The sequence below is a fragment of the Pyxicephalus adspersus genome, chromosome 1, assembly GCF_032062135.1.
Source record: "Pyxicephalus adspersus chromosome 1, UCB_Pads_2.0, whole genome shotgun sequence".
NCBI lineage: Eukaryota > Metazoa > Chordata > Amphibia > Anura > Pyxicephalidae > Pyxicephalus > Pyxicephalus adspersus.
The window spans coordinates 128007535-128028886 of NC_092858.1; the positions used below are offsets into that span (position 1 = coordinate 128007535).

The 21352-nt window shown below is 36.1% G+C and overlaps 1 protein-coding gene across 1 annotated transcript in view; it reads right to left on the reverse strand.

Moving 5' to 3' along the window:
* Nucleotides 1–97: 97 nt before the first annotated feature.
* Nucleotides 98–21352, reverse strand: part of USP9X (ubiquitin specific peptidase 9 X-linked) — a 54029-nt gene continuing 32774 nt past the window's right edge. The window contains exons 19-45 of the mRNA XM_072414330.1: nucleotides 20736–20976; nucleotides 19563–19712; nucleotides 19232–19352; nucleotides 18045–18175; nucleotides 17664–17939; nucleotides 16935–17051; nucleotides 16062–16187; nucleotides 15685–15851; nucleotides 15072–15180; nucleotides 14544–14690; nucleotides 14319–14465; nucleotides 13435–13642; nucleotides 13063–13283; nucleotides 12213–12403; nucleotides 11510–11683; nucleotides 11225–11366; nucleotides 9733–10483; nucleotides 9260–9383; nucleotides 8412–8637; nucleotides 8198–8327; nucleotides 7642–7827; nucleotides 6211–6431; nucleotides 4570–4658; nucleotides 3662–3818; nucleotides 2873–3085; nucleotides 2161–2256; nucleotides 98–498 (exon numbers count right to left, since the gene is read on the reverse strand). Coding sequence (XP_072270431.1) covers nucleotides 364–498; nucleotides 2161–2256; nucleotides 2873–3085; nucleotides 3662–3818; nucleotides 4570–4658; nucleotides 6211–6431; nucleotides 7642–7827; nucleotides 8198–8327; nucleotides 8412–8637; nucleotides 9260–9383; nucleotides 9733–10483; nucleotides 11225–11366; nucleotides 11510–11683; nucleotides 12213–12403; nucleotides 13063–13283; nucleotides 13435–13642; nucleotides 14319–14465; nucleotides 14544–14690; nucleotides 15072–15180; nucleotides 15685–15851; nucleotides 16062–16187; nucleotides 16935–17051; nucleotides 17664–17939; nucleotides 18045–18175; nucleotides 19232–19352; nucleotides 19563–19712; nucleotides 20736–20976 — 4996 coding nt within the window. The 3' untranslated portion in view covers nucleotides 98–363. The remainder of the gene's footprint in view (nucleotides 499–2160; nucleotides 2257–2872; nucleotides 3086–3661; nucleotides 3819–4569; nucleotides 4659–6210; nucleotides 6432–7641; nucleotides 7828–8197; nucleotides 8328–8411; nucleotides 8638–9259; nucleotides 9384–9732; nucleotides 10484–11224; nucleotides 11367–11509; nucleotides 11684–12212; nucleotides 12404–13062; nucleotides 13284–13434; nucleotides 13643–14318; nucleotides 14466–14543; nucleotides 14691–15071; nucleotides 15181–15684; nucleotides 15852–16061; nucleotides 16188–16934; nucleotides 17052–17663; nucleotides 17940–18044; nucleotides 18176–19231; nucleotides 19353–19562; nucleotides 19713–20735; nucleotides 20977–21352) is intronic.

The following is a 21352-nucleotide window of genomic DNA, read 5'->3' on the forward strand; positions in this document are numbered from 1 at the left end:
TTTTTTTAATTTTTTTTGTAAATATGTGAATTTCAATCAAGCCCCAAATAAAAAAAAAAATAAGTCTTGCTTAAGAATTAACAGTCAAACATTAATATACTATGTACACCTTTGCCATTTACACATTAGCATCAGGCCGTTTATTACAAAACACTATACACTTTCCACTGCAGGCGGGTTATATATTGACAGCAAGTTTCTGCAGATAAGACAGTGAATAGACTCTCCACTCCAAGTTGATTAGGAATAGTTTTTTTTTCTCGTTTTCTAGTTTTAAATATTAGCCAGACACAAAGGGAGGTTGGACTGTAAGGCCTGGGTGCACAGTCTCGGAGGAGTTAAGTAAAATAATATTGAGTTTCACTAATCTTTTGTTTGAATTAGGGGGACATCTTCACTGCCTTCAAATTCTTCTTGTGCTCGCTGGCCTGCCCGTTGAGGATTGTTCATGTGGTGTGCTGCTGGGCCAGTGTATGGTTGTCCATGCAAATGGTTATTCTGTAAAAAGAAAAAAAAACATTTTTTACACCCTAATATTAGTTGCCAAAACAAGAAAACAGACTAAGTACTTTTACTTGTATGTTTTCTGAACTTTTAATGGACAAGAGCTGTAATATTGGAGAATACCTGTATAAACAATGGTAATCACAGCTAATATAGAAACGGGAATCAATGTTGCTTTTGTAGAGCTTACCACTAATATGTTTTCTTATATACAGCAACAAAAGATTTACAAATTTGCTTGACAGTTAACATAAAACTATAAAGTAGTAAGGCCAAGCAACACTTAAAAGAATAGCTCTCAGAGGGCTAAAGAACCATATACAGCTTCACTTAAATACCATCCAAGCTTAAATAGAAACAGTCACAAATTGGCTTTTTTAAAAAAAAACCCAAAAACTTTATTTATACTGCTTTTAATTCACCATCAGCGTATGACTCTCCAAGCTAGAATTAAAAGTTTCCTGTTGTAGGGTAGTTGATCTGTGAATTGCAAAAACGCTGACAGATGGAACATTTACGCTATTAGCAGAGAAAAATGATTGCAAGCCATAACAGGAAGTATTCTTTCTCAACAGTGTGTTGCAATTATGCACAAGTTTAATGCACATGGCACGCATTAGTGCAATATGTTGCCATTTCATCCTCCCTCCCTTAAGCATCTTAGCAGCCCGCTGCCATTGGTTGTACTTCCAAAAGTGAGGTGACGTAGGGAGTTGCTACTTCTAATATTGCCCTAGTCAAGAATGATCACTCAAGAGGGTTGTTAGAGCAATGCCTAACCTCAAAATGTAAGTGTCACTTTACCCCTCAGGGATAGGTAGGTGTGTAGTGTTATTCACATTTAGGTATTTTTTTTTAAGACAGGCAACTGCATTGCTTAGGCAGTTACTTTAGTGAGTAAAGCGTTTTAAAATTGGGTTCCAAAAGTCTAATTTAGCCAACAAAACCCAAGTGCAGTAGTATGTGTGTTTACACAATTAGCATTGTTGAAAAAATAGTATACCACATTACACAAATAACACAATCAAATACAACTGCAAGCTAGCACAAGATAAATGCTTAAACTATATTAAATGCTTATGAGCAGAGGTTAAGGACAGTCAATCTGCTAGGGCAAGCACAAATACACACATTCTTTTCCCCACACTGTAAACAAAAAAAAAAAAACTGTACATCATCCATAGCATTAACAAACATTTGACAATTAGAGTAGAAAAACGACTTTTGCATTACTATATAAAGAGCAACGTGCACTCCATCTTAACATTTTAGAAATACATCTTTCACTAGCTTGACTACATTTCACTGTTTAAACTGAATGATAAAGATGCAGATGACTGCTGAATATCATGAAAAAGAAAAGCTTCACAGTGAAATTACTATCCCAGTTTATTACTGGCAGATCATCAATTTAACTTGTTTTGTTCTCTATATTGTATATAAAAGTTACATCAACAGTTGATTGCTGGTAGAATATAATAACAGCAAGCACAAAAGAATATGGTGGTAAAGGCCATTTCAAACTGAGATGAATGACTGAACAGTGTTGCAATTATTTAAAATCATTGGATCAGATTTCTTAACTTGTTCATTTAAGATTTTAAACAAGTCAATTACAAAAAACAAACCATCATTTAAACAAAAACTATGTTATACCTGCTGATACTGAGAACCAGGTGAATGGGGATACAATGGGGCATCTTCAGGTGGGGAGGATTCATGTTCCTCAGGGGCATCTTGGTCATCTGGCTCCTATAGGGTTTGCAAAAGTCGAATTTTGTCACATGCAGGTTTAGTAGTTCAGATGCGTCTCAAAAATGCATGAAGAAAATCTTCATTTCTGGTAATTAAAACCTTTATAGCTACCCAAAAAACACTTCTAAAGCATTTAATAAATATCAGTAAACAAAAAAAAAAGCACACAAAAAACTCCTCTTGCACTATCAACAACTTCCTACGTTTCCTTTTACACAAGATATAGTGAAAAACTATTTATCAAACTAGTCCCTTTTTTGGCAAATTGAATTATCTAAAAGGGGAATGGGTGGTTATTTAAATTGTGGCTTATTAGCCACAATTTAAACAACCACCCAAGCCTTTTTAGATAATTCAATTGCAATGTTAGTGTTTAGAAACATTTTTTTTTTTTTTTTACCATTTCTATTTCTGTAGTTTTTCTGGTACATGACTGGAGAACATTAGGGGAATAAAAACATCACTTGTCATTCATTTAAATTTACAGCCATATAGTGAATTAACTAAAAAATGACAGATTTGAAAAATGTTTTCTAATGCTATGTACTGTTGATCATATGATATCTATTGATCTTAATTTAAAAATTTTAGGTACATAAAAAATGTTCTTTACCTCTTCTGGGCACAACTCACAAGCCTTAGCAAGCGTCATCCTAGCACTGTGTGACCGCTCTAAAAAGTAGCCATTTGAGGTTTCATTGCTTTGCACGGGAGGAGACCAGTTGTTGTATGTGTACTGAGGATTGCCAGTATAAGGCCTGCGCTCCAATTCATCGCCTAACCATTCCACTGCCCATGTCCATTTTCTTTTCAAATCTCCATTGCTCTAAAGTGGGGGCAAAAAGAGCAGTCACTGCAAATATTTTAAAGCGTCTATGGGGCACATTCAACCAAAATAAATCCTCTACACATGTATGAACTGCAAGGTTTTAAAGATTTGCATTGTGCTGCAGGAACCTGAGAATTTTCAAGTTGCTACAGACTGATAAAACTTAAATGAGCGCTGGGTCCACATTCCACAGCAAGATCTGCGATCAAAGTCACAAGGCTGCCTCTACTCCAATCAGAGCTGTTTTGCTTCATTCAGAGATCTATAACAACCGGCCCTGATATTTTTAAAAGTAACGTAAGTTGTATGCACAGAAAAAAGTAAAACGAAAGGATATTGCTGTCCTTTATAAAATGTGCCATCTTGTATATTTAATTATTTTAGGACATCCAGTTGCCTAACCACAATTTAAAAAGAATTCCAGTCTGTGTGTTAAAGTGAGAAGATTCAAGTGTGACTTGGACTAGTAACTCCACCAGAGAATCTCATTTGAAAATTGCAACTACAATATCTGACTGAGGCCAAAAGCTCATCACAAAAGTGTACAAAACGAAACTGGAAATGTACAATTACCTGCAATATTTGGTATGCGACAGAACAGTTGCTGAAGAGAGCCACCATACATTTTATGCATTGGTAAGCTCTTTTCTGATAGTGGTTCTTGGAGCGTTGAATGGTATCAAACAAACCATCTCTGTCATCTGGTATTCCTTTAAGTGCATTGTGAATCCTAAACACAAAATGGCAAAGTTAAATGCACCAAAACTTACTTTTGTAAATAAATGCTGAAATATGACACTGTTTAATGAACACTAAAATTTAGGTATTCTGTGAATGATGAATACTTATCTGTTTCACAGGGGCAAGAGTATCTTCCAATGAGTCACCTAGCATTACACCCACTGCCCAATGTGGTTTTACCTCTTGGGTATTATTTTACTAAGTCTAGTGCTTTAAATGTCAGCAGGTGGAACCACATTGCACAGCAGGGTAAATGCTAATAAACACTAGTGGCATGTGTAGTTCTGCAAAGCAACAGAGACTAGCATTTTCACATGTTGGATATGCAATTCAAATTTTCATTTGACAGGATTCAGGTTCAGCTCGTTCGTAACACTTTATTTAATTTGTTTATGGGCAAACTACCCACTACTACCGTTTCACAATAAAAAATTGATCAAAACAAAAAAATTGTCTAGTGCACAAAAAATAACTTTAAAATGCATTTATAAGTAACTTAAGAATTGAAGTTTATTTTAGAATAAACAGACCTATAATGGAAATGTAATAATTGGAATATACAGATACAAGAGCTAAAAGGTTAGGTAAATAGGAAGAACAAGCATAATATACCTACAAAAAAAAAAAATACTGTTTTTGGATTTAAAATTTCATCCAACTTTCTAACATTAACACACATAGAGGGGTGTCAGGACAAAACATTTTAAAAATAGACTTATTAGGTATAAAAATGTACTTACCTATGGGTCTGCCAGGAGTCCTCAATCAACAGGATTTGAAGCAGAAGATCCAAATAGGGCCTAAGCTCATAAGTGTAAGAATATGCCACCTATAATAAAAAACAGCTCACTGACATTTTTACCATTTAAAGAAAAGCAAACTACAGCAAACTCCAATTCTGATATATTCTGACCAACAAAACCACTAAAAAGAGTTTTAGGAATTTAGATTAAGAGGATATAATACAGTAAGAAACACTCATATTGGTAGCTTCCTAAAATGCTTGTCACCTGGCCGTGTCATGCTTTAAAAATTTTTAGTAACAAAGTTGGATTCTGGATTATCAAAACGGTATAGCAACATCAGTTTCCACAATTTTCTTATCAGAGTAGTATAGCCTGAGGGCCACAAACTGAAGGTTAGAGTTTACGAACAGTTCTGTTTGCCAAGTGTACATTATTCTATATTCCATTTAAAAGCCATGAATGAATCCATGAGCATTCCTAGATCTGTAACTACATTGTACAGCCACTGAACTTACAATAACCTCCCTGGTGGTATGAATACTAAGTATTTTTAAATGTAAAAGCGGTACAATTAAAAATTCTTAGTATATTAATTTTCCTACCTAGTCTTGCCTACCGGCCCAATGGTGCCACCCTCCACCCACACACTCGCGAGCAGATGCCCATCCGGCATCTGCTTCCCCTGGCCTCGTGTCCCCAACATTCACACCCTGGGGACACTGATGCTGACCCGGGATTGCCAGGGGAAGAAAAGAAGATAACGGGCATTGCTAGGGGAAGAAGATGCCTGGCATTACTGGAGGATCATGCTTTAACCGCTGGAGGACGCCGCTGAAACATGGGAACCAGGTAGGACTTTTAAACTGCCTGGCAATTCCACCCCGAGTTACTGCTTTTGGTATAGAAAATTTACCCCGAGCCACACTTGGGAATACCGCCAAGGAGATTAATGAATAAGAACAGCAGTCATTGGTCCCTCCCTGTTCATATGATCACAACCACAAACAAAGTGGTCAAAAGGTCTGTTTAAAACTAGCATATGGGATGGAGGAATTCATATTCAAGTATCAATGAAACAATCGGGCAAAAAGCAGTCAAATCCTGGTCATTTATACTAATTTATCTAAAGAGAAACTTTGCACCACAGTTTTGTTTCAAAATAAAAATTTAACTTACCATCCCTTTTAAAAAAGCATAATCAAGTCCCTTATACTATACAACAATATTGGTGATGTCAGCTTGCAAGCACCCTAACCACGGCGAATATCCAAGTATAAAACATCTCATCCTGGTGCCATTTCCAAGACTGTACACTGAGCTGAATCTAAACTTTTAAATAACTTCTAGATGTCTGAATAAAAACTCTACAGATCTCTTGCCAAAATGTAACATTAAATATGCAATATAAAAACTCAGATTGCGTGATGTCCCTCCTACTACACATTTTGGGTGTAGTTTAAATACCTAGTTTCTGGACTCTGTACAGAGAATCAACACCTATGCCAAATACAGCTACAACCTAGTCATGTTGCCCAGGAAGTCTTAAGTGGGGCAACTTCTTGACAAGGTTGCTTGGTTTAAACTTTAGTCTGCAAGGTATTTAGAAGAAAAAAAAAGTCTTTAGTAATGGCTCACCTGCCACAGCAGTTCACTGAGAACTGTGGAAGAGAATTGGGGGTTCTCCCAGCAACAAAAACGTAGCAGTTTAATAGTCTCTTCTGAGTTGCTGCAGTCTTCAATTATTTTCTTTACATAACTGGTCTTCACAAACAACAACTCTGCCACATTCTGCTGCAGTGGCATAATAGGCTGAGAAAGGTTAGGATCTCCATAGGGGTTAGACAGTGGTGGATTACCTGTAAATTGACATAAAAAACATCAGCAAAATGCATCTGAACTGGCCCCACATAACACATTTATTTACTAAAAGGGGATAAAGGGTTTACAAAGAACACTCATGTGCGAGGAAGAACCATTTTTTTGCGGTCAAAAAATGACTGAAGCCAGAACAACTAACCTCATTCACCAAGTTACTAGAGAATGGAGAAAAAATTGCTGAACTAAAGCTGAAAAGGGGGACATAAGAATATACCGGTTAAGGTAAAAGGCTAAACTAACTTTTTTTTTTTTTTTTGACAGGAGAGGGTCACCTGTGCCTTGCAGAGGAGACGCTAAATTGGAATACTAGAATGTGAGGGAGAGTAGGGAGAAATGTAGGTGATGGGTTCAAACAATGGTTTGGGTAGTTCAGAGAAAACCAGCTAGAGATCCCATGGAGTCACAGGGAATAGTAGGGGAAAGCCATATTGGAGACTACCTGTACAAGATCTTAATGCGTGAAAGGCCAAATGTGTCTAAAATAGAAAGCAATAGAAGATTTTTGGCCCCGACTCCCAGCACTCCCATACATAGGAAGTATTATTTTCACCTGATGATAAACCCAATGGAAAGAAAATCTCCTAGGGCTTAAGCATTCTAAGTAATAAGATTTAACCCCCCTAGCAGTAATCCCGAGTGCGACTCTGGGTGGCTTTTACTTGCAAAAAGCGGTAATCCCGAGTCACACTCGGGGTAACTTTAAGAGCCCCCCTTACCTTTGCCCCACGCTCCAGCGGTGATCTGATGGTCCTGCTGTGAAGCCCGGGCGTGGCTGGGCGGGAAATTTAAAAGCAGATTACAGAGTAATCTGCTTTTAAATACCACCCGAGTCCCGGCCACGCCACTGCCTGCATCTCCAGAGAGATGCAAAGCACAATGCAGGACTTCTAAATTGTGCTTCACATCTCAGTGCAGATGCCAGCAGCAATAGCAAATTCATGAGATGTGAAGCACAATGCAGAAGTCTTGCATTGTGCTTTGCATCTCTCTGGAGATGCGAGCAGCAGCTCCAGCCATGTAGTACAGCAATTGCCTGAAGAGACATTGGTGCTTGTTTGGTTTGTTGTTGAGCCTGGGAGGTTCACAACCAACGCACGCCACCAGAGAAACTCTATACGTAGAATCACAATTACTAAACAGCCAAAACACCTTGTGTATAAGATAAAATAATGGTGAAAAAGACATTACCATTAATAGAAGACTGCATACGCGATGATACATCGCAACAACGGATTAGTTGTGACACTACAGTGTACAGTTTGCCCAATTCAGCATACTGGTATTTGATTGGAGGACCAGGCCCTTCATCCATTGCTACTAGCATAAATGTTGCAGGCACATTGAGTTTCAAAAGCTGAGTCTTTTCTTGCATGCCTAAAAAAAATAAGTACACCATTAAAACAAACTTTCAACATGTAGATTGTCAATGATTTTATGTACATAAAAAAACCCATTATAATGGGTTTTAAAAAGTTGTTTTTGGGTTCAAAAGATGAATGGCTTATGCATAAATAATGGGTAATTAGAAAACACTACATAAATTAAGTTTTATTTTTCTTTCTTTCATTTCATTCTGTCTTTTATTTTCCTTTACACTTTATCCCCATGTTCGTGTAACCCTCCAGCCCAAAGCAGTAATACAGACAGTACCTGTCTCTGATATATATCCTGCCATACAAAATAAAAAGTAATTTGTAAATTTTGCAGCCAATGCAGAAAAAGGGATATAGGATTTGTTTCTCACCAAGGTTGGCATACATGACGAAAAGGTTGAAGTATTGTTGTAGATGGCGACCATGCTCAGACACTTCTCTTCTGAGAAGGTTAAGAACAGCTCTCAGTAACTGGTCACTCAGACTCAAATTATCATAAGCCTAAAATAGAAACCATTATTACATTTAATATACAGCGAATGTATTATAAAAAGTTACATTGTAAATATGAAAGAAACTAAGTACCTGACTTGATGGTCCAGGTGAAGCAAAGGGTAAGGTGCAGGGGCCATCTTGTAAAGAAAAATGTGCAATAAATACTACAAGTTTTGCAAATGCCCCTCTGACTTCAGCACTAGGGCACTCTAAAAGATACTCAGAGAAACGATTTGGATAAGCAAAAAGAACACCATGTGCAAACCAGTAGCGGACATTCTTGCTATGTCGCAGTAGGATGCACAATGCATCATACCTATAAGAGAAGAATTACATTCTTAAAAAATAAACTCTAAATATTTAGACAAATCATTTTAGACTTGCATTCTTAGAATTGGGACTTAATTATTAGTAGCACAAACACCTGGCCAGAAAGCTGTAACAATCAAAATGTTTAAATTGTACCAACAAGTCAGAATTTTCTCCAATTTTCTAATCCCTGAGGCACAAAGCAATTTTAAAACACTAAAATCTTAGCACACCTATCCCACATAGAACTTAATAAAAATATGTATTGTGAATACAAGCTCTAAAAAGTTCCTGTATTTACAACACATGTACAGAAAGAATTTTAAATAATTTTTCCTAAATATAAAGTGAACTCAAGCCATGCACATGCAGGTCAAAGTGCAATCTGGCTCCCAGACCTGTCAACACTAACATTCCATTTATGCGTATTAAGTGTTACACAGGGTAGAAATGTTGCAGGACATATACAAAAAATATAGTATGAAAAAGGCACAGTTGAGAGTTGTGGTAATTATAATGGCAAACATATTCTAAGAAATATATGTCATGTATGACACATGAATTTAACTGTACCAAAAACATGCAAACCTAGCTTTATAAGGTTTATAGATAAATATGCAATATCTTACCAGTCACTAGCAGGACCACGAACAACTTTCTTTGTATGAAATCCTGTGGTAAACAAGAATTTAGCAGCAAGCTGTATACTAATCATAGTTATTTCTTCTGGCTCAGGCATCAAATGTTCTTGACCTGCAAAAATAAAGATATAGTAAAATCTTTCCCTGATATGTAAGCAAAGTTATTGTTAATAAGAGTTTTGAACCCATCATTCCTTCTGTTTTAAAAAGCAGATAAACTCTGCAACACATTAACAGGGCATGCAAGGGTGGTACAAAACTTTTAATTATTTTACATCTATTTCCTGTCCAACATCCTGGCAGCCCATACTAGGCTCTTGGCAGCCTATTTTTCCACAAATATCATTGGCAATTTCTTCATTTTTTTCACAAATTTAAAAACTCAAAATATACTTTCGAATAAGTTATATTTAGCTAAATTAGAAAGCATATAAAATATTTAAAGTAATATAAATACAAACCTGGGGGAGGATTCAGGTAGACACTGTTGCACGTTAGTAACTTCTTTATAAACTGAAAATATTCTAAGCTGAATTGCATTCGGTTGTGCATGAATTGCACATTTTGCTTGCGTACACTTCGCTCAATGGCTGAGGGCATCTTGATCTGGTGGGGTTTTGAGGTGATTGTAAGCTCGTTTATATATTTGATCAACTCACTGTCTTTATCAAGAGTGTCCATGCGTTCATAAAAAAGAATGTAAGCATTCCACCATCTCTTCTGACGCCGGTAAGACATTCTTTTCATCATGTGGTCAAACACTTCCCCCATGTACTCTCCGCCAAAGCACTGGTTCTTCATTTCCTCATCATCATCCATTTTGCATTCCGTGACATCTCCATCATCAAACTTATACCAACGATTCTTTTCACCATCTCCTCCATTTCTTTGGATGATGTATGAATAGTAGTGACCTCCACTGGCCTGCCCACTGTGCACCAACACCCCAACCAGTCTGTATTTAGTGCTTCCAGCAGGTTCATTTTCAGTCTGTTCATTGGGGATGACCTGATTTTCAGGGTTGACATCATCTCCTTCCAACTTTGCTACACCAGCCACTGTATATGGCTCCATGTCTAGCTCTCGCGGAAACTCAAAATAGTCATTGAATTTAATTGCACATTCCCTTTCCCAGTCATAGTCAAAGCGTTTCAGCTGGATGGCTAGAACAGGAGGCAGCTTCTTGATCAACAAACGTTTCACTGTATCAACCTAATAACACATTACAAAATTAGCATTTTGCTACATAAAATGGTATAGTTGACTTCATTTTCTGTTTTAGGTCTATAGACCATATAGTAGAACAGGGAAGAAATAAAGACTACTTGGAAAGACACCTGAAACAGCCTTTGAAAATGTGAAATGTTGCATAAAATATGAGCATTATATAATGTTGCATAATTGTTAAAAATTACTGCTAAATAAAAAAACACATATTTTAGAGCCACTTACCGGTCAATTGAGGGCTTGTAAAACAATTCAACAGAAAAACTTGCCTACCAATTATCATTAAAATAATTTTTGTTGGGCCTCAACATCAAAACTCGGTGTGAAAAAGTCTTTTAAAGCCCAACTCAAGCAAAACTTCATACAATTATGTTTTACACAGGAAAGTAGAAGTGAGAGACCAATTAATTTTTTTAAATCATGGTTGCTTCCCTTACTAGAAAGATTACCCCTAGAACCCTACTAGAAGGATTTTAATCTCCATTAGGTTATTACTGTCTACCGTTCCCACAGATAACCTCCCTTCCCTTATTTCCTGTCTTGCTGTCACACGGACAGAAAGAAAGCTAAAATGTCATCAAAAGGGTCAAAGACCTCTAAAGTATGTCAGTCCAGAAAAAAAATATATTTTAGCTGCAGATATGTATATGTATGTATATATGGAATCTCTATATTTTAAATCATTGCATGTGTTTAATGTAAAAATCATCATCTAACACTTCTGACCTTTTTGTTGCATTTTTCACAGTGATATGCATTTGCACCTTCCAGCAAGTCTCCTTTGACATACTGCTCCATTGAGTCAAGCAGGTTTTGGTGGTTCCTAATATCTACATTCAGGGTTGTAAAGGAGTCTTCACATTCGTACCTTAAATTAGAAAACAGACTTCATTCACATGTGAACAAAATAGCATGGAAACAGTAGAAAGATGTCCAAATCACAGGGCACAATATAAATTAAAGTAGGCAATACACATTTGTGCACATTCCAGCCTAGGTAATACTACTTACCTATGGGGGCACCCTTGGCAAATTTTTTGATCAGCAAAGGATCCTCCTAAAACTTTGCTTAACATGGTTGGATGACCTAATGCTTTTAATGCTTCGTCTAAACTATCAACCAGGGAATTGAAAAATTCTAAAGCATCATGCTGCTCCCTCAGGTTAACAGGTTCTCCCCAAAGTCTGAGGGAAGAAGAAAAAAAAGAAAAGTAATACATTTTTACATAAAACATATATTTCATAGCATTTAACTACGCAATTCACTATGTATTTTTTTTTAAAAAGGTATACATTAAATGCGGACACATAGGCACATTGTGATGGTCATATTTTGCTAGGTATGGTGTAGCACAGCATCTCAATTTATTTATATCTAAAAGTCTTTTGCATTCAGTCTGTGGAAGTAAACTGAATGTTAGCGCATCTCTAAAACAAAACAAACCAAAATGTGTAAATGCTGAAAATACATTTAATAGTATGAATTTACAGCACATAACTCAAGTACTTGCACCAGTTTTCAACTATATACAATTACAGAGTAATCATAAGTTAAAGAGAGAACACAACCATACATCATTTTTTTGAATTATACAATTTTTACTTATGTACTGTTATATCTAGCTTGCTTTTTAGGCAACATAATAAATCATAACCAAAAAAAAAAAAGCACAAGACCATGAACAATTTACTATAAAAGGCAAATTCAACGTACCTGAACTGTTTCCAAAATCCTCTTGGGACATAATATTGCAATCTGGATGCAGCCAAATGCCCAAAGATGACCTGCAGATGCCTCAGAACACCAATATTGTATTCTTTCCTGTCCTCCGTTTTACTCACTGAAGGCTTGTCTTCATATTGGTGAGGGTAACCAAAAACATCATCCCGCGGGTCTACGTTGCTCTAGAAGGCAACATAAACATCTCATCACAAGCAACAAAAATTGTTAGAATTCTTTACAATCAACAGCTAAAGACATTTGACCAAGCAAGTCACCATAAAGTCTGACAATTCACAAGAATTATTCAGTCAATATTTTTACTTCTATCTTAGGTAGGCAAATAAATTAAAAAACAAAAAACAGCAATTGTAGCAAAAAACAAAACAAGACTGATGAGTCTTAACCACCTGGGCGTTACACTGAGGTCTAGATTTCTGTACCAAAAGTGTTCCACTGTTTTTCATGAAATTTTTTTTTTTAAATGAGGATTTTAATGTACGAAAAATCTCGGGCTTAACGAAAATAGCAACTTTTTTTAGCCCGTATGAAGGTCGGGCTTATTGGTCGGGAGGTTAACACTTCTCTACTCTTTTCAAAATAGAAAAAGAAAAAGAGCAAAAAGGCTATGGGTATAGATACATAGACTTCCCACAGTCTAAAAATACATAGCACAGCATTTACGGCAAAAGGATATAATATGACAAACCAGGACACATTAATAGAAGTGGATTTGGTAAAACTCAGTATATATTGAGTGAATCTTCTGACATCTGCAAAAATGTCCAAAATACCATCACTTATTTATACACTGCAACTGCTGAAGGTTCACTTTAAATTTTACCTCATTGTCCTGTTTTTCATCCCCAGACATGTCATCGTCCACATCACTGCCAGTGCCTTCAATAGCAAGAATTCCATTTCGGATGGCAGGAATCATATACAGCTGCTGAATAACAGAGTTCATGTAGCATGTGGCCCCAGCATTTTTAAGTCCCACAAAACCCTTAGGGGGCCGTGGTCCAACTGGAGGCAGATATTCCCATTCTGTAAGTGCTTCGCAACCTGGAAGGGTAGAGAAGAGAAAATGCCAACTATGACCAAACATTTAAATATTTTCAAAGTAATAGAACATCCACTGCAATGTTGAAACTGTCTGGGAATTTGCTTCTGTCCTACATTTTGTAACTTTTAACACATCTTCCATATGCAATACCTGAGTAATACATTTCATTTAATGTGTCAACAATCTGTCGGAGGTTCCTGACACATCCCACAGCTAATGCAACCAGAAGCTCAAATCCTGCATTAATAGTGGCTGGTGAACTGCACACAGGAATAGCTTGTTCAGCTGGTAGCTCTCCAGTCTTCATATACTGCAAATAGACATTGGATGCTGGGAATATGAAGTCATCAATCAATTCCTGAAACGAAACAGATCCCATAAACATACACATTATACTTTCTGAATTGATCAATAATAATAGAACATAGTAACAATAGTTTTAAACTCAGGAATACATTAATTTAATATGTCCTGGCTAGCAGCAACAATATTTCTATATGTCCTATATATGCCCAATATATTTAAATATTTAGATTTACCCCAGCATGTGCTTTTTCTATTTCTAATTCACTCCTAACCTTATAACCTAGTACCTATACTTATTGTATATATTACAAATCAAAATTACATATACAAATTGAGAATATATCATGTGGAAAATTTTAATATACAATAAAAAAAACTAAATATTCTTTTTTATATTAGGGGCGTGACAAATACAACTCCATTCACAAAAATGTAAGGGTATGTTCTTACCAGCTTCTCAAAAAGTGTCTGTTAAATACTGGTGGAAGCCTACCCTGTACAGCAAAGCTTCCAGGAAAATTTTCAGTCAATACACACTATTGCTTGCAAAAGCCTGTACAGTTTTAGGTGGAGAATTTTACACAGCAAACAAACAAAAGATCAACTCCTGGTAACACATTTCGTAACACCCCCCCCCCTCCCCCAGAATATGGTTTGTCCTACTTTCTCATTAGCCAACAAGTACACACTTACATGTAGCAAAATATTCTAAGGACAGAACACCATACCTTAATAAGATTGGCACCCCCTTTCTCACATCCCATGTGGTATTTCTTCTCAGGTGTCTGGAATGCCAACAATTCCTTTGTTACTCCTAAGTGACCTTCAAGAATGGTCTCCTCAATACCCGTTTCCCCAGTTCTTTTTACATCATCCTAAATTACAGAAACACCGCAGGTTTAGAATATGCATTAGAGAGTCATTACAAATTTTGTCATAGCAAAACCACTTACCCTTATCCTTTTTAGCCAATCGATTTCATTGTTGAGCAGAACCTCAGCATTGGGAATGTTAATGTTGCTGTTGAAGGCATAATTTAAAAGGTGCCTTAACAAGGTGAAATAATCTCCAGCATGTTTAGCCCGCTCTCTAGCCGTACTCTGCCAAATATAAAAGATATATATTTATATATATGATGACACCTTAAAAGAACAGAATTGTATTTATTTAATTGCAAGGGTCATGAAATAAAAGTTAAATGCTATTTAGATAGAGACTTATACCACCATTTCTTTTCTTGTTGGGAATACTTGGTCTTCCCAGAGTTACATTTACGAGCCAGTCATACGGTACCATCAGACTGGTAAATGGTAGATAATTGTAGTATTGTCTATTGTCTATGGCATATTATTTTCCAGCAGGCCGGTAAAAAGAAGTTAGTTAAACCAGTGCTCGCCACACACAACACATACTATCTGGCAACAAGTATTAATTTAGCTAACAATTTCAGTACCATTAAAAGAATGTGTAATATTCCTTACCCCAAGAACTGTGAAGAGAAGTGTGATAAAAAATATAAGAGGTCTATGTCCCATACAGCACCTTGTAGACATGAGAAAGAACTGTTCTTGTGCCATTTGTCTCACAAGTCTGAGGGAAAAAAAAATACAAGAAAGCGGAATAGTATGCAAAATTAAAGTCTTTTTTACACATTTAGTAAGCTAACTTTTGGGCTCAGTTAGGATTTTAACATGGTATATTCTCCCGATTCAAATTTACATTCAGAAGTAACCAATTTTTATCCCCTTAAAAATTATCATAAGTATCTTCATACAGCTCTGAAACTGCCAATTCTCTGATGTGTTTTTTTTTCCTGCACAACTGAGCCGGATTTTAAAAATTAATCAAACGTGAAATGAGATGGATACACCCCATTTTACCTCTTCTATATCAATTTGTGGGGGAAGGCGAGGGGTATGCAAACCATACTGAATTGAATTATACTGCAAATTGTGATGTAGCAGTTCTTGCACTACAGTTATTCCATATAAAGATGCTCATGTATAATAAGCCAACAAAACCAGATGATTTGTATCCCATATATTGAATATGAGGATCACCCTACATCAGGAGCAGGGGGAACAAATGACTTACTTGCTTTGACAGTGAAGTAACAAGTCAATGATGAATGTCTGCCATGCTTTCTCTTTGCTAAGTGTTTCCAGCGCTGTTGGTATCAAAGCAAAACACAAGGTCATAGCCTCCAAAGCCTCACAACAGACTTGCTCATCTTCAGGATCAGGTTCATTGCCAGCATTAGTCTGTGAAACAAAGTCAACTCTTAATTCTTTCAACTGAACAATGTATTGACTAACCATAAAAAATTCCACCTTTCCTGAGTGCAGTAGGTGAGGATAAAGTTCTTTCAAGCCCAATCATAACATGTTCATTTCTAATTTAGGGGATAAGCATATGACAAATGAGGGTGCAGTTTTATAATTAAAGCGGCAGTTATGATAACTTGTACTTACCTTCTCATAAATTTTGCTTATTTCCTCATTGGCAGAAAAAACCAACTGAACTGACCCACAGCCTGAAGCCCAGATTACTTTCTGTATTGCTCGAATGACACAAATATCTGGGATGTACTTAGAGGCCTTAAAAAAAATCATATGCATAAAATAATTAAATATTCACCTACACAAATCATTTTTCACAGTGCACCATTGTAAAGGGGCACTACAATGAGGAATATTTATTTCCTTATGTTTAAGATTACTGCTATATATGAAGATTTAATAATAATAATAATAATAAAAAAAAAAAAAAAACAACTATCTAAAGCTACAGAGGCAGTCACTGTTTTCTGATAATAGTCTCTACCAAAACAAATGGGTTATCTAGTAAAACAATAGTATTTAGGCCATATCACACCAGCTATTTATTTGTATTCAGGAAATTATACATTTATATTGAGTAGAACCAAATTTTACAATGATTTGTAGCTCAGTTTCTTTGATTGAGTTCATGTCAGCAAAGAGATTGACATTGACAATTACTTTGCATTACCTTTATGGCTCAGCTACAAATCGCTGACAGAGTGACAGCAGTGACAAATTGATATCTACTTTATCAGTTAAACTGGCAAAGTGAGATTCTTTTCTAGTATTTTACAATAACCTCCAATAACAGGGAAACATACAGGGGAAAAGAAAAAACAACATACAGCAAGCAATTATATTTCAATATTTCAATTACACAGAATAAATTAAGAGTAATGACTGAATGTAATAATAAATCAGTTTACACTGCAAGGCAGAAGTTAAATTCATTTTAGGCTTTACTGTGTTCATAATTATTTTCTTATACAAATCATTTCAATAAGGGTTATGTACAAAATGTACCTCATCTGATATTTGCTGTGCAAGGCGTATTGCTACATTTCTCAGCATACATTCTGAAGTTGGATTGGGAATGTTCTGCAGGGCATTTTGTAGCACCACTGCCTGATCATGTGTAGCCTAGAGACAAACATAAAAAAGCTTATTACTCATTACCAACTTATATATCACCAATTTATAAATCATCCATATGTCTGAATCTAGAATAAATATCCATTGAGCAATTGTTACACTGGACAGAGGTGTTGACTTTTTTTGGCAATTTTGGCTAAATATATGTATATACATCATTCTGACTTATCAACAAACTTGCCTTAGGGCTGATTGCCTCAGGGCCGATATCGGACAAGAATCTGTCGCGTGTACAGCTATCACCGTGCATCATTGCGATGACCGTCCTGGTGGATCCACGGATGACGAACGATCGTAATGAAAGTAAAATGGGAAAGAGTGCAGCAGGGTGCTGCTCCGTCCTCTCTTTCCCCCTCTCCATAGAGCAGAAAAGTGCTGTAAGTACAGGCACTCGTTCATGCATAGTGTATTCTTTTGTCCTTAAAAAGGATTGTGAAAGATCCTTTCCAATGACAATTATTGCACATGTGTACCCAGCCTTACTGAAGCATGCACAACTCTGTAAGGTCAACACACCACATTAATCTAGACCTGCCCTAAAACTATACAAGCACAAAATGTTATATCTTATACAAGATAACTAGGATGATAAAAACTTACCGGAGACACAGGATTTGATCCTTCCACGGGCTGGCAAGCCTCGGCTACAGCTCGGACATGGCCATAACCAATCGCAGTAAGCAGCAATTTGGCGACTTTCAATGCATTAAGATAAGCACTTCTTCTTGTTTCCATATCAGCATTTGGCAGGAAGTTATTCCGAGTAAGCATGCTCAACACAAGAGGCAAACCACCACTTTTGAGAAAGTTGTACTGAAAATCACTTGCATCTTCTCCCAAGGGAGCATTGGCAGGCATTAACAAGGCATAAACAACCTAAAAAATAGACATTACTTTGTGGGAGAGTTACATGACACTATAACAAAAGATAAGTGCATATTTGACAAACAGGTGAAAGACCAAGTACAAACCATCACTAACCTCTGTTAAATATAAAACTTGAGATGCCGACTGGCCAAAAAACAGTGAATCTAAGGATGAACTCAAGCTACTTTCTCCAAGTTTAGCATGATCTAAACAAATTGCTCGCAGTTTTTCTACTATGGTATTGTCTGTATGGGGGAAAAAAAAGCACATAAAACGGGGACTTAGTTGAACATTACAGAAATCAAATGAATACTTGAACAGAATACAAAAAAACATAACCAACTACAACGAGCATCAGTGACACAAAAAACAAGCTATAGTTGTAAATGTTAGAGCAGACATCATTGCTAGCGGAAGATAAACACTGCTGTATAGTGAGGTCCAATATGCTGATATATGTCATCATCATCAATCAAATAACAATCAAGTAACATGAAACACTAATAAAGGTCACAGTCTGTTCACTCCTGTCATATTTGTGACTTAAATTTTTCCTTAATAGCATTAGGCTGGGAAAAGTAGTAGTTAACATTCTAGCCGTGAGTAAATTTTAAAACAAAAGAAACTGTATGCTCCCAAATTTTCATGTTACATTTATCAGGTAATTTTTTTTTAGGAAAGAAAAGGAAACAGAATAGTACCTAATTAGGTTAAAGTTCTGCATTAAGGATATTTTACAACTCTATTATTTGGGCCCATTTACACCTCTTTACTAACATACTATATTACACATTCAATTGAACCTTTCCCTGAGGTCCTTAGATAACCCGTTTGTTCTGCCTTTGATAAGTGAATTCCTGTTATTTAAATAAAATAGGGTCTTTCACTCATACCAGATTGTCATCCCATAAAATGAAAACACCGGACGTTGATTTCCCCTTCAAATTAAATGATAATGCTAAGGATTCACTTTTGCCACACCCAGATGTTATTTTTTTAAATACATACACAAAACGGTTCACAAACTTTCATGTACCACTGTAAATGCATTCAAATTCTTTGCTGTGATAATAAAATGGTGGAGTTCTTGTGTACACTTTAAATGCAGTGTGTTCTTTTATATATAATTCAACAAACTTTTTATTTTACCTTGCTTGAAAAAAGGGTCAGTTTAACCTAATAATAATTTTAATATTAATATAAATAGTTTTAAAATTTGTTTAAAATCCAAAAGACTAACCCTTTCCAACGCTTTACAATAAATGTTTTAGCTAGACATACATTTTAAATATAATGATTACCTGGTGGCATAAGTTTCATGAGTACACGTGCCCCATCACGAAGTGGGGGCATGTTGAGGCTACTGCCCAAGTCTGCAACTTGCCAAAGAAAGGAAATATATCGGTGATGTAATGACATTATCTAAAAAGAGAAAGGGAAGAGTAAATAAATATGTTCTTTTGCCCCTAATCTTTAAAGAATCCATTGCCCTGCAACCACACAAAATATGATCCAATAATTTTAGGAACATATTGGTCTGCCTACTTGAACATTTTTAGATGTATATAAAACAGTTCACCCTGTCAAATGACCAGATTGTAAGTTTGTTTATGATACAGAGAATATACTAACCACTCCTGGAAGGCAGCTTTCAACTTCGGGGTTGGGACCATCACTATAGTGGTTTCCATGATTTCCAGGAGAGCCAGTTGAGGAATCTGAAGAACTGTCAGGACTTGAAGGCATGTTTGAGCTTATTTGTGTTAACTTGGCTGTAATTAGCTGGAAAAGACAATATACAAATATATTGTAATGTAATGTAATGTATTCAAAAACATATCTGGAAGGAATCAAAGCTTACTCCAAGAAAACGCAATTGTCTAAAGCAAATGTAGAACTTTGGAAATTATACTCTTGAAAAAGGATTGTTGCGTTCACAATAAAATCTTTTATTTTTTTGTGTCCACCGAGATACAACCAAGTCCTAAACAATTTGGCTTTAGGTCGCGTCCTTAAAGCAATCACCTGTATAGGTATAAAATTATGATTATGAGCTTTGGATACAAGCTTCTCAAAATTACAGATCCAGAAGCAAGTCAAATTTAATTGGGAGTAGATTTCTAAAAAGTTCCGTGAAAAAATAGTCCTGCAATTTGCACGAACCTACAATGAAAACTAGGATTACAAAATAAACACTAGTATTCTATAACAGCAAATTATCCACCTATCTCTCCTTAATAGTTTGCTCTGTGGTCTGCTATGACACAGGTGAGAGTTTTAAAGTCTTCCCACCTAACAGCAGACATTTATAAAAAAAATATTTTTAATACAATCAATTCTAGGTTTGCTGGATCACCTAGGTTCTTTATTATTGGTCAAAATTGCTCAGTGTTGAACTCTGATCAGTGTCTGGGGATGGTAGGAAGAATATATTTCAAGTGGTCTAGAGTGACAAATGAGAAGTCAATCCGAACCCTATGATTTGACGCTTGTTTAAACCAAAAGGGAATTTTCCTTTGTTTGCCAACGCAGGCCAGTCTCAACCAAGGCCTGAGTAATAGACAGACCTTTCTTCAAATCCTACAATTTTACATCATTAGCTTTATAGGAAAAATGCCAAGTAAATCAAGTTAGTAAGAAAATCAACCAACATTATCATTTGGTCCTGTCTAAATGTGATCTACTGATTACTTTAACATGTAGTTTTCACTAAAATAGTGTTGGCTTTTTCCATTTTCCAATCATGGCTCAGTCTGGCCTGTTTAGCTTAAACATAAATAAAAGACAAAACAAAGTTAAACCCACCGTTTTATCTTTTAAATTTAACTGGCCAATTAGTTTTCTGTCTTCAGAAGGATCTACAAGCTCTCCACCAATAAATAGTTCAACCTTTGTATGTGCGCTGTTGGCTTTGATACGATTTAGGATGCAACGACGAACTGAACCTATCGTGTCATTTGTGTGAGACCAAATATCCAAATCTTCCACCTGTCTGCCTTGATTTGGAAATCGAACAACCAGGGTGATGTGCTTGCCCCGGAAAGCTCTGAAAGATACAAACCATAAAATGTTCCAACAGTAAAAACCACAACAATCTATATATTGCATTAGCCTGCTGAAAAGGCAATAAATGGATGTTTCTGACAAACCATCATCTAGGTAGAATTTAGGAAATTCTCGCTGTGAGAAATGAGGAACCAGACACAATTCTGCAGAACTGGTACTAGCTGTACTATTCATCTGATGACCCAGTCAAAGCATGGCAGACTTGCAATCTTTAAAGGACCACAAGAAAGAATGTGTATGGTGGAAAAAAGGTATATGATCATTTGGGAGAAGAGTGTATGATGTTTCCTGAGCAACTGCTTTTAAAATATATTCATGTACAAAGACTATATATTGACAATATATTGACAAACTAT